General features: G+C 39.1%; 1 protein-coding gene across 1 annotated transcript; it reads left to right on the top strand.

Annotated features, from left to right (window-relative positions):
* Positions 1-1,219: 1,219 nt before the first annotated feature.
* LOC117462180 (nuclear receptor ROR-beta-like) lies at positions 1,220-15,419 on the top strand. Its single transcript, XM_034104274.1, has 10 exons — positions 1,220-1,669; positions 8,052-8,137; positions 8,258-8,399; positions 8,783-9,283; positions 10,796-10,917; positions 11,199-11,331; positions 11,836-11,943; positions 12,450-12,560; positions 12,867-12,979; positions 13,081-15,419. The coding sequence occupies exons 1-10, from the start codon at positions 1,663-1,665 to the stop codon at positions 13,240-13,242; spliced, it is 1,485 nt and encodes a 494-aa protein (XP_033960165.1). The 5' UTR covers positions 1,220-1,662; the 3' UTR covers positions 13,243-15,419.
* Positions 15,420-16,777: the final 1,358 nt, after the last annotated feature.

A 16,777-nucleotide genomic window follows, 5' to 3' on the forward strand; every position in this document is an offset into this window, starting at 1 on the left:
ACCGCTATCAGAGTATTGCATCACAAAGCCGCCCCGACAGCTACCCCCCACACCTGAGTAATCATCCACCTCTTCATCAGCCAGCCCCCACTATCACACACTGTCTGTAATGTCTCACCCATTCAAATGTTCAAGAAAAATGTACAAGCAAAAATAACACATTTGGTATTTGTGGATGACATAATACTGAGATAGAAATAAGTAGCTCTATTCCTGTGATATGTTCCTGCAAGTGTAGTGCATAAATGAAATGTACCAACAGGAACCAGACTACAATGGATAAAACTGTGCACTGTCACTGTATAAACTACATTTAACGGTAGAGAGCAATCATTGGGAGAGCAGCAAGGCATATTTTCATAACATGACCAAAGCTCATTTGAGTACAATGGCTCAATGAATATTTTACAGGTCCAGGAAATGAAACTGAGACGCTACAGCAACTCTACACAGTATTTATGTTGCCACCGAATAAAATGTATGTGTGTTCTCGTTTATTGGGGAAAATAGATATTTGAATAACGATTACTTCCATTATCAACATGTTTGCTTATCATATTCTAGATAAAGACTGGTCTCTGAAATGTCAGATAATAGGAAAATAAATATCCATTCCAGTTTCTCCAAGTCATGTTTTCAAATGTTGTCATTCCAATATCCAAAGATATTGAGTTTAAAAAGAACCAAGAAAAGCAGGAAATCTCCATATTTGAGAGGCTGATAATATCATGTTCTGACCTTTTTGCCTGAATAATTACTTATGTATAAGTAATAGTTGGAGATTATGTTTGTGTAGTTTTGTTTTTCTCCCTGATATACTACTTAGAACTGCTTTCTTTTAGCTTATACGTTTTTTTTAACTGCATACTCCACCAACCTCCAGGTATCTTCCCTCAGGTTGGGAATGAGTGCAATGAATAAAATAGGTCTACAAGGTGTAAGCTTTCAAAGAGCAAGTTTCCTATAGCTTCTTCTATCTAATTTGCTAACATTATTAGATCTCAAAGGTTTATTTGCCACATCTAAGTCAGGTGTGAGTGAGATGAGAGCATATATGAATGTCTCTTAAAGCAGAACTGATTGCAGGTTTAATTACATTCCTGGTAGGGATCATAATTATTTCTCATGACAACAGAGCACTCGTCAATCATTTGCTTAGCCGCCTTAAACTCGCCCCCGACGGCGCGATCCCGCGAGAGCTGCGAGAGGATCTGTCGGCGGTGAGATCATGGGAGAGTCCACCACGCTTGGAGAAAGTAGGTTAGCAGGGTAGAGGAAAGCAGGCGGAGAATCAGAGCGCAGAGGGGGGGTCCGATCACCGGTCGTCCACTGTGACAGTGGGACTATTATGTCAGAAAAGTTTAGCTAAATATCTAGGCCGATGCACCGAGAGGTTACGATGCAATCCGTAGCGACTTTCTGCACTCTTTTATTTCGCTCGGACTTGACCGAGCGATAGGGGAGAGGAGTTTCGGGTAGTTTTTTTTCCCAGTATTCGTTTGGTCGTGCTTTACGAAGGCTGTCTGCAGCCGGGGCGAAATTAATTTACGAAGCCAGTTCACTCTGGCTCCAGCGGCTTAATCTGCTCGACCGTGTCGCCTACATTAACCACATGTAGCCGGGTTTTTACACCGTTCTGCCAAGAGAAAGAAAAACATCAAAATGAGAGGTAAGTTGATAGTTTTTCGCATTAAATCTGTCCAGTTGAACTTGGTGAAGATCACAGTGGGGGGTTCGTGGGTCTTGAACGGCCAAATGTGTGCTCACTGGGATATGAGTGCGCTTGTTTTTCTCCCATTGCGCATTAATCCCTCATGACTGGATTATGGCTGCACAGAGCCCCAGGCTGCATGCTCCACGCTGAAGTTCAGCATGCAATGATAAACAGCAGGAGGCATATTGTTCAATTAGGATAAATGTCTCAAGCAGATGATTTCAGTTGTCATAATCTATTAGGTCTGTTTGTGGTGAAAGCAGGCCAATGGGCTACTTTAATTGTTCATGGCAATTGTTTATTTTATGCATCATGGCGGTGCCAAATGTGTCTGTTTTTGAGGAAATCTGAGTCATATCTCATCTGGGCTTTCTGTAAATGTTGCTTGGACATACATGTTAGGAGTTATGTAATAAGGAGAGGGAGGGGTATGAGAGAAGATTGTTATTAACCAAAACTGCAATTATGTAATAGAGACGTTATTCGAGTTTATCAGGTTTCAATTGAATTTAAAATCTTGTGAAATTCTGCAAACATTCACATTAATGTATTAAGTCATGTACTGGTATTTACTATCATGCAAACGTCTTATTTAGTGATTATTTTTACATTTAAATATGTTTTTAAAAATGAAAAAATTGTGAGGATTCCTGCTAACTTTCCCCTTGTAGCTTGGACTTTACAACATGCATGTGAGCAGTGTTGGAGTAGTGGTGTGATGTTGTTGTGATGTGATGGCTGTGCCAGCATGGCTGACCGTGTGAGTGAGCAGAGGGAGAAGGATCTGGCTGTTCCACTGACCTAGTTATGTCACCCACCGTTATACAGCATAGGCAGCGGCGGGAGGGGGGGAAGCTGTGGGAACTGCCGTGCCGCCGGGCGTGCAGCTCCATGTGCGGGCACAGCCGCACGCTCGGCCTTCAGTTTGTGGCTCCATGACACAGGCCGAGGATGAACTTGGGTAGAGGCCGAGGGCAGCAGAGAAAAGTTGTTTACATACATACAGCCATCTGATTCCTATTGTTTGAACTATGTTTTTTCAATAGCCCTTAAGTGAAAAAGGCAAATATTTCTCAGCATTACATAGCCTGGGTGACATTATTATTTGTTTTGTGTTGTCTACCAGAAAGACAGATCTTGCTGTAAACATATCACAGTTTTTATCAAAACACACATTCATGCAGCAATTTTAGTTGCAAACAAAGACCTATGTTACAATTAAACTAATCCTTTGGTTTCCTTGTCTTACATTACAATCTTTTGTTGTGCAGAACAGCTGCAAAAAGTTTTTTTTGGCAGGGGAGGACAGAGATGGATTTTGTTTTAAGGGAGGGACGAAGAAGCTGAGGGGGCCTCTCATGAAGGGAGGATCCAATTCTGGCAGGATATCCAAATGTAAACAAAGCACAACCCTTAGCTCACTGCACTGAAAATGTGTGTTAGTCACCCAACCTGCCATATCCTCACTAGAAAAGCACGTCAGCATTTGTTTTCCAGTTTGAACATGCATACAAACATTTGGTATAAGAACCAGTTGTCTAAATAGTAATTGCGACAACTTTTGGCTTTAATGTATGTCCTGTTGTCATATCTGACACCTCCTGTGATACAAGATAGCGCTACTGCAGCATTTCTTAATATGTATTCCATGAAGACATAGTGAAATAGCATAAGATACACACACACTGACGGTGGGTAGAAGAGGCCTATGGAATTTGTTGCTCTGTTAATCCCCCCTTAGTGTGCCTCAGCCTGGCCTCCTCTGGTATTAGCATCTTTTAAAATAGAGCCTCTTGATTTGAGTGCACCAGCAGCCAAGCAGCCAGGTTGTTTATAAGCATTTTGAGAGTGAAGTCTCATCCGTTTTGTTTGTCAAGTAGGATCATCCTTAGACAGTAACATCTAATTATTTAGTGAAAGCTGCGTATTAGAGAATGGGGCTGTGTCAAGTGTAATCAGTAAGACACTTCATAGAAACAAGCACAGGGTGTGAAAACAAACAGGGGCTTGTTTCCCCATGTAAGAATACTGATCTCCTCAGGTTCTTCTCTGAGGCCTTGAGGCTTTGCAAACACATGTTTTGGAAATCATATAATCTGAAAAACATTCCCGTAAACATGATTTCAAAAGATGGAAGAGACAACAAGGGCAACCACAGTGGATTTGTTGTGTTACGGCTCTGTGCTGCACTGTTAATTTACACCCAACTGTGAGGCATGACACAACAAGTGCTTCAGCTTTGCTAATGAGTGAAGAACTCAAGCACCAGGCCCCTCACCTCCTACTGAGCGTATCTTCTTGTGCCATCAGTCATTCTTATGCTGAGGTAATGGAAATAATTAAAAGAACACAAGCTCCCATAGAGCCTTCCATCACTCTGATGCTCAACGGGCATTTAGTTGTAGTCTGCATGTTATTGTGACTTGCTAAATAAGTGAACTGCCAGTACTTGGGTTAAAACAGATTGTACGTTTAAAATACAGAGACATGATGTTTGTGAACATGTGGAGGGTCAGTGTTTAAATATATTGAAACACTGTCATTCTGACTAAGTAGGCCTACAAGCCAGGGGGCTCCTGCTGGAGGATTATTGGTTGTTTGTGGTTCATATGAAATTCCAGGAAGTGAACAGCCGAAAGCAAAAACTCAGTAATTTGTCTGTACCTCTATCTATCCCTTCAATACTGAATTAGCCTTTTATCACATTTATTTGTAGCCGAAGTGTTAAATGTCTGTTCCAAGTTTTCTTTGTGAAAAGGCTTGGATGTGCAGTCTGCTCTAACACCATTCTTTGTTTGCATCTGGCGTCATTTTCAGCAATTTATTACATTTCACGCTAACATTTTTGGACTCGGGAGTGTTAGTGTGTGAAAAATGTTAAGTCCTGCGTGCAGCCTTTGTTTATCATGTAGGACTTTACCCGAATATCCGAATATTCCTTCGTTGGAGTACTATTCGGGTTTCAATTTCGTTATTCGGATATTCGAGCACTGCGGCTGCCAAATTGAATTTATTGAAAACTCCAATATCAACGTAAGAGCTTGTGCCTCTTCGGGGGGTGCTAACACTTAACCATAAACGTTACCGTTTACTTTCTCCGTCTTTATATGTAGATATTACCATTTTTCCGTTAATTTCTGCCACATTGTTTCCATAGCAACAACAACTTCCTGTCAACAGCGCTAACTCTCCTTCAAAATAAAAGCATGTCCATACAAAATAGGAAGCCAAGCCAAATTACACTTAAGACATATACAACTGCAACGAAAGTAACAAACACAATGCAATATACTTTTCAATTTCAAAGAACACAAATTGGGTTATATACATTAACAAATAACTATAAAACAACAATAGCCTACTGTGTAGAATAACTAAATGAATGCAGTGAATACACCGAAATACACGTGTCGAAGTGGTTCGCTGTCGATTACTACGCACCCCCCCGCGTGCGGGCCGAATATTTGCTGCTGATTACTACCGAATATCCGGAGCCCGAAAAATGGTATTCGGGACAGCCCTATTATCATGGTAGAAAAATTCAGGATTAGGATTTCTGTTTTTGGTATGCAGACTCTTTAGAGAGCTTCAGATCATGTCTAATAATTTTTGTTCAGCGCTGGTCAGTAATAATTAAAGGTAAATGTAATAGTGGTTGAATTTGTTATATATTTTGAGTACATTCAATATCACTGGGTTTATCTCATTACAGTGGTGTTTTCTGTCAAAATGAAATGATTTAACTTATCGTTTGGTAAATTGACAAAAAATAAGTAACTTTTTAAGAAATAATGCATAAAATACACTTGTTCCAGCTCCTGATGCATATATGAGTCTTACTGTGTATACAAAACAACAGAATAGTGTTGGGTTTTTGACAGTTGGTCTAAGGTTAAGGGCATTTTTCACTATTTTCAAATGTTTCATAAAATATTGAATTGAGTAAATCAAAGTTATTATCTGTAGCCATCGCTTTTCTTTTCTCTATTGTGTCAGTGATACAAGTCTTTTATGACGTTGCTAATATTTGGTAGTACGTATGTAGGTGATTGGTTTAAAGGGCTGGTATTTTTCATTAACCAGGCAGTTACAGACCATCACATTCAATAATGGAAAAATAAAGGATATAAATATATGACTTTCTCTCGATACCTAGCATGTCAGAAAATAGGAGTGAGAAAGCATGGATGTGTGTTTGCAGCAACAACGATGGGGGGGCGGCATCTGTGTAATTCTGGCTCACAGGACAGAAATAGATTGGGTTTAAGCACAGGCTCAATGTCAAAGTCTGGCGCGAGGGCTGAATTGCTGACATTCAAGTTCAGATGTTGTCTGCTTTGACTGGATTGTTGTCGGTTACAGTATGAGCTCCTACCATCAAATCAAATGCTTTCTCATTAATAGAGCAGTACAGGGTTTAATATCTGCATAGTAATCACTCCATATGACAAAACATTTTGAGTGATGAGTGAGGTGTGTAATCAAACTGGTAAGTGCGGTTTCTCTAAACCCTCTTGGCATATCTTGTTGTTATGTTACATGGCCAGTTTTCTGATGCAATCTACGAGCCTTCAGGGGAATGTTTTACGAGGAAGTCTGAGCATTGTTTGGCTCCACCTTAAAACTGGTCGGTGGCGAGTCAGGATGGTGCTCTCTGCCCTCCTCCCTCTCCCCCTGCAGTGGGAAAGTGTGTCAGTGGGACAGAATGTCCACATGGGCTGACAGGCTGTAGTGACAGATGACTCAGCCAATACCAACCTGGCTGTGAACGGCGCTCAGCCAATGGGAAAGAGAGAGAGACTGAGGAGGGGCGGGGCATCAGTGTTGCTTGAGTAAGCCTGCTCCATGACTGTTGTGAGGAAGGAAAGGTGGTAGGGGAACATGAGTAAAAGAGAGAAAGGGAGGGAGATATTTTTCCATTGCATGCCCGTAGCTGCTCTGATCGGTTGGAGTTTTTTCGGCAACAGTTTTAGAGAGGAGACAGCTGACTGTCATTATCGAGGAAAAGTGGAAAGTTGTGTTTTCCTGTACCTAAGGGTGCAACAATTCCTGCTCAAGTGTTTTTCCATACATGTTTGTAAATTGGTCAAAGATTGTACTCTGCAGGGCTGAGCAACAACTATCTGATGATGTAAGCCGGTGTTGTTTTTCTCTTTGGACAAGAAAAGAGTATTTTGTGTATACTGTATGTCCTGTGTGCAGGCGTCATGTGATTCACTATCTGTTTGTGTACTTTGTTCCTTCATTGGGGCCACACAAAGGGTGCAGACAAACATATTTCATGGCAAGTTATCTTCTCCTGTACTGCTTGTTGTGAGACAGTTTGTCTGCATCAGTAATAAAAGTAATAAACATACATGACTTTATTGATGCCACATTGTTGCTCACTCACTGGACCTATTGCAAGTAATGTTTTTTGTCATTGATTACCACACTCTGGTGCAAAGTACAGGATTTGTCTCTGTTTGTTTTCCAAGTGTGTTAATCATTTTTCAAACAATTTTTACGGTAAAGTTCTGAAGGCAGAATTATGCTAAAGGCGTCCAAATTATAGACGGCACCCATTTTTATTGGATCTACAGTTTCACCATAGCTACTAATGAGCGTGTTTTAACCAGAAGGACTGACCTGGGACCACAGACTGTATTCAAAATGTTCAACATGTCTAAACCTTTCTAACATTGCCTGTAAAAACTCACAGAAAAATAGATTGTTAAAATCCGCTACATTTGCATCAGCTGGAGGCAAAGAGATAGTCTTATAATAGTGCTCAGAGTTATAGCGTTATAGCGTTTAAGTGTCTTTGAGTATTAAAAAAAATGCTATACAAAATGTAATCCCATGTATTATTATTATTACATGGGTGACTGTTTTAAAGAAGATGCAAAGGAGCACATTTTGGCCATTGTTTAACTCTGGGGAAATGTCACAACATAAAGGAACACAACTCAAGCCTGGAATATGGCTGGCTTACTTTTTCATCAGCACTTTCAACAAACGTTTAAAAACAGGTTTAAGTGGAAGTAAGTGTGCAGCTTTAGCATGTGTTTACTATCAAAAAACGTTTGATAACAAGTGGTGCTAAATCAATGTAAAATATGGCCTTCTGTAAAATTGTTATGTCTAAAATAATGTATCATGTTACCCAATGTTAAGTTAGTGTTTAGATTTGAACCGTCTTTTGGCAACAGTTCCCAGTATGTCTCAACAATATCAAATAAGCAATAGCTGTTACCACTGAACTTCGCAAAGCAGATGTTGACTTATTTTCTTATCTCTAGTTTTGAATTGTACCCGAATCTGACCTCTTCTTTCAATGTTTTGGTTGGTCCTGCAGCTCAGATCGAGGTCATCCCCTGTAAGATATGTGGGGACAAGTCCTCAGGTATCCACTATGGCGTCATCACCTGCGAAGGCTGCAAGGTGAGGAGGAAACACAGAGTAAACCTGGCTACCAAACATAAATTAAACAAACCTGTTTATTCATTTAAAATGTGCTTGTCATTTAATGTTTTTGTATGCATGTGTGTTTGTGTGTCCTAGGGTTTTTTCCGTCGCAGCCAGCAGAACAATGCCATGTACTCTTGTTCCCGCCAGAGGAACTGCCTGATCGACCGAACTAACCGTAACCGCTGCCAGCACTGCCGCCTGCAGAAGTGTCTGGCCTTAGGCATGAGCAGAGATGGTAAAAACAAAAACCACACACTGCATCCTCTTTACACACCTCCTTTTACCATGTGATTCAGCCTTAAACTCATTTATTTACTGCAACATTTAATATATTTTTTTCTCTGGCAATCCCAGTACATGTGTTCCTTTTTAATTAAAAGCTTATACCAGGAGAATTCACAATCACTACCCTGACAAGGCTTGCCACATGTTAACCTGTTCTGTAGCTTTAAGAAAAAAAACACAAGGTGGCAGAAGTACAAAAATAAAACGTTTTAATTTGATTGAGCTGACGGCTATCGAGGTGAAATGTATTTTGGTTGCAAAAACTCTGCCAAAAAAAGTATTTTTTTGTTTTTGTGTTTATCTACTATAATAAAACGCATTTTATCTCTATAGCTGTCAAGTTTGGTCGTATGTCCAAGAAGCAGCGTGACAGTCTCTACGCTGAGGTGCAGAAACACCAGAAGGCCCAGGAGGCTTTGGGCACTGCAGGCGGTGGTGCTACAGCTCTGTCCTTACACAAAGAGGACGGTGTCTGTGGTAGGGAGGGGGGCAAGGAGAGTCTGAGCCGGTCCTACAGCAGCGGGGGCTCCAGCTCCACCCTCAGTGACCTGGACGACATCGCAACGCTGCCGGACCTGTTCGACCTGCCGCTGACCCCCGAGGAGGCCAGCGACTACTGCAGCATGGAACTGATCGGCGGTGGAGCCAGTGCGGGGAACACCTCTTCCTCATCTTCCTCTTCCTCTTCCTCCTCCTCCCCATCCTTGTCCAATCAGAATTCCCCGCAGCAGACTATGCTGGACGGGGCCGACAGCAACGGGATCCAGATTCTGCATCCTCACACACATGCACTGCTGGACCATCTGCCTAATGACTGCTCAATAACAGAACTCGGTAAGTACTGACATGATAAAGGACAACTATTTCCTCTTTATTTTAATCGCTTTCTGCAAACACAGAGTCTCAGAGTGTTGAGTGTATGACAATAACTAAAACTCTATGTACTTAAATAAAGACAAACTAGGTCTTCAATAAATAATTGATGAGAGACAAGGCAAGAGAGGCAATTATCTGTGAGGTTCAACTTTTTATGTTTTGTCCCATTTTAGTTTTATGTATTTTCTTGGTCTTTGCTTTTAATGAAAATGTGAAACTGTCTGTTTCACATTAAATCACTCACTGAACAAAGAACAATGTTTAAAGAAGGATTGATATGAACATGTTGCATGCACTGTAATTCTATTCAAATATAGTAACTCTTGTGCTGCCAGGCCATTATATGTTTTTATTTCCAAATGTACAGTAAATTAAGATGCGGGCAGATGTAATTTAAAACAAAACAATTGTAAAGAAAACCCCCACAAAGATTAGGTTTTAGGACATCTCTTATAACAGGGTTCATACACTTTTTCACCAATGATTTTCAATGACCTTTCCATGACTTCTCCATGACCTTTACCTAATTTTCCATGACCAAACAAATTACTCTTTCTCAGTGGTACCACTGAAAATGTTTTATTTTAACATGGAACAGGAAAATAAGGTCTGCATATGAAACATGTTGTGCCTACCTAAAACAAATCAAATAGTAGGCTTACTAGCTTCTACAGCTAAAGCAACTCAAATCTCTCACGAGCAAAATACCTCGTCAGTTAAATACCATTTTACGTTTCATTACTATACGATACAGTATTTATTATCATTATAGTATTACTATTTTGGCGATTAGATAAAATATAAATTATATTTGATGCCACTTTAGTTACATTTCCATGACTTTTCTAAAACTTTGGGGAAAATATTGTTTTCCATAACTTTTCCGGGGCCTGGAATTAGCGTTTTGAATTTTCCAGGTTTTTAATGATCGTAAGAACCCTGTTATAAGCAGGTAGAACCAGAATGATACACTACAGATGGATAGTGCAGCAAAACAGAAAGTAAGATCTGTATCAGATCGAAACAGGGACAGATGAAGGGATGATGGTGTGGTGATAAGAAAAGCTCAGCATTTTTAGGAGGCCTTGAGGAAGAATATATATTTTTATTTTACTTCTTTATGGTTGTTGGCATCACCAAACCATTGCATGGAGGCTTTAATAGAGCTCTAGGGACCTCTCAACAAAGCAATGAGTAAATATTGTGACGGGTGGGTTTTATAAGTGCAGGAGGTGGAAGAGAGCCAAACAGCTGCGGATGTAAAATGAGTTGATGAGCCTTAACACTTTATCTTGTCCGGGCATCTGTGCCAGAAGTGAGAGCAGAACAGTGCAAAGCATCAGGTTTCCATGATCTGTGGTTGTGCAAATAACACCACTCATATTACATATAAAACCTGCTGCCATCACAAACAACCTGAGTGAGGAAACACTGTTGTTTACCTGTGTATGTTCTTTTGTGTTTTGACAGAGCGCATCACTCAGAGTATTGTTAAGTCCCACTTGGAGACGTGTCAGCACAGCGCTGAAGACATGAAGAGATTCACCTGGGTACAATACGCGCCTGAAGAAACACGTGCTTTCCAAAACAAGGTACGTGATTCACGCTTTTAACCCTGAGTGTGTAAGGTCTTCTGTTGCTCTGGACTACAGGAGAGATGTAGAGTGTTTTGCTATGGATTAGTGTATTAGTGTTAAGATATTATATCGGATCTAAATATGCACTTTTAAACTGACTTAATTTAGCTCACTGTGCTGATATTTTTTAAAGTCTCACACATAAACACAGAATTTTTTTTTAGCCTGATCTGAGGTTGAACACTGCAGTGTTTTCAATAGACTAGTAACACTCTTTTTTGTGTCACTTTTTCCAGTCAGCGGAGTGGATGTGGCAGCAGTGTTCCCACCACATCACCAATGCCATCCAGTATGTAGTAGAGTTTGCCAAACGCATTGCTGGCTTCATGGACTTGTGCCAGAATGATCAGATAATATTACTGAAAGCAGGTCAGTGCACAATCTAACATTGCTCACATCTCAAATACTTTATTTACATAGTTAATTATTGAAAAGTAAACCGTGTCTGAAACTTGCTAACTTGATTTCCTTCCTGTTTTTTTCTCCAACCCTCTACCTTTGCCTTTTTTGCCATCCATTTCTTTATTGTAATAAATTACACATGCCCTACTGGGAAAACAACATTCATTCATGACATGACATTGTCTTTCTTAATCTGATCAACACATATGTATCTATAACATAAAATACATATATTTGACAATGCGTTAAATCTATTTAAATATTTTGAACTTAAAAAAATAAATGTGGATATCCATGGTATCCTGTTGATTTGTTTATCTGTTCATAAATGTGCACTAATCTGGATTATTATTATTATTATAATTTTGTTGTGTTTCGTGCATGTTGGAGCATTTTGGCCCCTTCCTGCCCCCCCCCCCTTCCTATTCTTTCTCCCTCTCTCTCTGTCTCCTCCTGTGTCTAACCTTTCAGGCTGTCTTGAGGTCCTGCTGATACGTATGTGCCGAGCTTTCAACGTAAACAACAGCTCCATTTTCTTCAACGGAAAGTTAGCCCCGGCTCAGTTCTTCAAAGCACTTGGTGAGGATCAGATGCATTCACATAATTGACAGGGACACCATCCAATTATCTTAAATGACTTAACTTTGGTAATTGTTCTTGATTACCTTATAAGACAGTACTGTCCTGTCACCAGCCAGATCTGGCTTTGAAGAGATGTAATGGAAAGCCTCCAGCTTGATGTTGGTTTCCTATTTCTGTGTTGACTCTTTAGTACCACCAGATCTGTTTAACCATGCAGACTAGTGGGAAAAAAACAAATTCTGTAATTTTAAAAGATAGTTTTGTCAGATTCGCTGTGAGCTGGTGAAAACAATCGGATCGGAATTTCGTTATATAACTTTGCCACCATGGAAGAACCATAGTTACCCTTCCAAGCCAATAAGGCTTACAATTACCATATATAGCAAACCTGTAAATCATCCAAGGTATCTCTAAGGTCCAAGATCAGTTACTTCAATTAAACAGGAGTACGTCTTCAAGCTTTTAATTCTGACAATTAATGTATTTATTTCCTGTCTATGCAGGTTGTGATGACCTGGTCAGCGCAGTGTTTGACCTGGGAAAAGGACTCTGTCGTCTACAGCTGTCTGACGAAGAGATGGCTTTGTTCAGTGCTGCCGTGCTGCTATCTCCTGGTAAATATTATTTTTCCATTCATCTCTTTCTATATGTTATATTATTGGAATATCATCATAGATACATTTATGTAAGCAGCAATGTGTAGTGTGAAGATAGGGCTAATTTAACTTATTATCAAACTAAATCAAGTGTTTTACATGTTTGGGGAATTGTGTAGGAATATTTACAATTTTTACAATTTCCATTTGATTGAGTTGTCATATTGTGCTTACACAGAACACAGATTGCCTGACAATGTGGATTAAGACTACTAAAGGAGAACATAACTGTATGTTAATGGATGCCTATTTTCTTTTCTGCAGATCGACCCTGGCTAACAGAAGGCCAAAAGGTTCAGAAACTCCAGGAGATGGTCTACCTGGCTCTGCAGCACAGTCTACACAAGAGTGGGGCTTTTGAGGAGAAACTGGACAAGGTAAAGACAAGCAGTTTCAATTATTCTCAAACACATACAAATGTACGCACATGAAGACACACGTACAGTGACTTACCTTTGTATATCTTCTGTCCCCACAGATGGTGTCCAAGCTGCCCATAATGAAGTCAATCTGTAACCTCCATGCGGATAAACTGGAATTTTTCCGCTTGGTCCACCCCGAGACCGCCTTCAGTTTTCCACCACTGTACCGGGAAGTGTTTGGCAGCGATATGACTCTGCCTGACTCCACCAACAGCTAGACAGAAAAAACAGGAGAGATGTAGAGAGTGTATGAAGAGGTAGGGAAACGAAAAAAGGAGGGACAGAGAAGGATAAAGAAAGCTCAGCAACCAGCAGTTTAGAGACAATCCAGGACTAAATACTCCGTCTCCCATGATCCCAAAGTAGTCCTCCACTTTCCCAGCAGGCAAAGCACCTTACACTACAGACCACACATGCTTATGGTCTCTGCATATTGTAGCATTAACAACAAGCGGATGGGCATCGTAATAATAAAAGCCCATAAAGCATGATACAGCTCCAAGCTCTGACACTTATTTAACATCAGATCCACTGTGGGTCACCTAACCTTTTATTAATGTACCTCATCAATAAGCACCAGTGCACAGAGTAAGAACCCAACAACAGTGAATGTACAACCCTGCCACTTTAATGCAGGGTTTTACACAAGGTATGAGTCGTGTTGATCCATAGGTCTCACTAATATTACATCTCTGTCAATATGGTGTGCCTGCGTATTCTTACAGACAATATCCTTGTACTGACCATCACTTAGGGACCAAGATCATGACTCTTTTTGTCTGATATAAAAAGAAACACACAGATATGATTCACGGCTCAGGCTGATCTCTTTTAATCATCAGCTTCACACACACATGTAGACAGCATTTGGTGCTGCCTTTTTGTAAGCTCATGTAATGCAATGAGAAACCTCAATCCCACTCACCCCTTTCCTTGTAAATGCCACTTAGAGACAGGAAAAGATGAAATTATCTTTAATTAATTTATATACACATTTATAACAAATATTTTAAATGAGATGTAAATAGATGACTATATAAGTATATTGAGAGAGTTGGAATGTGTGAGTTCAGTTTAGAGAGAAAGATGCTTAGTAAGACGAAGAAGAGAGAAAATGGATATTTCAGGAAAGCCGATATACGGACTCAAATCGTTTTCCGGACTTCTCATGTTCCTGACAGTGATCTCAGGTTTCCATAGCAACAATCCCCTCTTGCCCTGATGGCGAAATCCAGCTGGGTTAGTCGCGGTCATCACGCAAGCAACGGGGTGGACATTTGTGGCAAATGCAACACAGCAGGGGGGGCAAACAAAGGTGAAGAAAATCATTGCCTTTGTCTTTCTGCCCTGCCTGAAGAGACAACAGGACAAACAAGGACACTAAGGACAAGGCAAAGGATGACTTTACGAACTGTATAATACAATGGGATACACAGGGTCTGCTCAGCTGTTTCTAACCAGCAGTCTGTACAGTCGGTGTAGTATAATTGTCTTTCACTCATCCATAAAATGTATCATAAACCATCCTTGCTGGTTGGAGCAACTGTAGTATGTTGTACATTTGCTGTTCCTCTCACTTTGTCCCTATCCCAACACTTGTCCAAACACCAAGCACTTACACTTTTCCCCTTCCTCACTGGACACTAATCTAAGGCCAGACAGAGCTAACAGCTGCCCCCTTGAAGATTTCATTATTTTAAGCCAATCTGTTTTATCGTATCGGTCATATATGGTCCCCCAAGTGTTTCCATTTTTCACGTACATAAATAACACGCTCTCTGAAAGTTGTTATGGATGATGATGATGTCTTACTCGGGTTGATGTGAAATTCTTGAACAGAGTGAGGATCTGCCGCTCAGGTTGCTAGCTGTGGTCTCTAGCTGTCGCTTTATTACCAGTGTTGTCTTTTAGCCTTGATATCCTCACACCTTTGCACCTAAGATGAGACCCTTAACCCTAATCACTGTGGATGTAAATTCTATTTTTGTGAATCTTGCTCACAAAGCCTTTCCCTTTTATCCTAATATTGTGAAATCCAATTTACAAAACATAGGAGTAAACAAGAACCCTGCAAATAAATATGTAACTTTAAGATTAATTGATTATTAGGGTTTAATTGTCCTTTTTGCTGTGATTTTCAGTTATTTGACAGTCTTTTATTCCCCATTTTTATCTGTCTACATTTTTTGTCTTGCAAAGTCTGTGATCAATTGTTTTGGAGAAAGTCACAAACAAAAAATAGTCGTTTGTCTCCCTTTTCTTTGCCTGTATGACAACATGTACAAGAGGTATATTACTAGTCAAAAAGTAACTCAGTTACTCAGCTTGATATATATTGTTGTCCAATGGGATACATTATATGTGGTTTTAAGAAAGTAATAAAAAAAAAAAATGATTTTGAAAATGTGTCATTAAGTCTTATTTGACTTTGATTGTCGATTTGCATGTTTGACAGGACTTGCATACTGTTGAGTTATCAGTCTAATCAGTCTTCAATCAATGATCTCATTTTATGATCCTTCAAATGTAAATGACCATGATTTGAATCACAGATTAGCATTTGTAAAGTATACACACTGTATTCATTACATGCCATAACCTTACAAATGCAACATTAAGTTAATTATTCAATTGACAAAAAAATGATCTCCAATGTTTCTTTTAAAATATTGATCATTGTAATTTATTAAAATAAACCATTATCTGGTTGCAACTTGATATAATATAATATGATATAATTGTATGCATTTCTCCATATCACAAATTAAATAGAATTGAACCTGAGGTACAAGTTTACCTTGTAAACGAGATGAACTTAATAACTAACACTACATTTTATGTAGTTTATCGTATTTTCAGACCAAAAATGGTCACTACCGAAACATAGTAAATACACTGTAGTAAAAAAGTATTATATTAACCTGTTAAGATTGTTTTACCTTCCCTTCTCTAAATAGTATTTTAACAAATATTTCTTGAGGGTTTTCACAATTAAATCAATGCAATTCAATTTTTTTTATCAAATTTAAAAGTTCAATTTATACAATTCATAAAAACCATAATGCAAACTTTCTTTGTAAAAATGCATAATACTTATCATATTGATTCCAGAGTTGATGATTGTTGAAATTGAACATACATTAAACCAATCAGTATCATATAATTTTAGTTGATTAGTCAATATACTTAAATTATTTACAAAACATCCAGTGTTTCGGTAGTGACCACAGTATTTTGTTCTCAAGGTTGTATCATATTCCCTCAACCTTATTGCTTAATCTTAACTCATAACATGCCTTATGTTGAAGTGTGAATGTTTGAAGTTACTGACCCAGAATCAGCACTTTAGTAATAGGCTGAAATAGAGGGGAATGAGGCTAGAATGGGTGATCTGTTTGGTATTTTGAGCAAAACACTTCAGACATGTTTTTTTATATATCTGAGACCTATAATATATGCCTAACAATAGTATAATAAGAGACCTTTAAAGTAACACACTTATTTTCAAACTTTAAAACACATTTATTTCAAAACTATGGGATTTACCACTGTGTTATTTAAAGAAATTGAAATTTAGATGTCAGGGTTGGGGACAGCTACTTCCCAATATAAAGTACCCTATAAATGATGTTTTTGTATATATTAAGCTTATCACTATCTAATTGAATGCCTTGTGTTTAAATAGACCATAACATATTCTTAGTAAATATCTCTATGTCTGAATACTTAATTGTTTTGTTAAATCGTTTTTCT

Source organism: Pseudochaenichthys georgianus, chromosome 17 (genome assembly GCF_902827115.2).
Source record: "Pseudochaenichthys georgianus chromosome 17, fPseGeo1.2, whole genome shotgun sequence".
Taxonomy (NCBI): Eukaryota; Metazoa; Chordata; class Actinopteri; order Perciformes; family Channichthyidae; genus Pseudochaenichthys; species Pseudochaenichthys georgianus.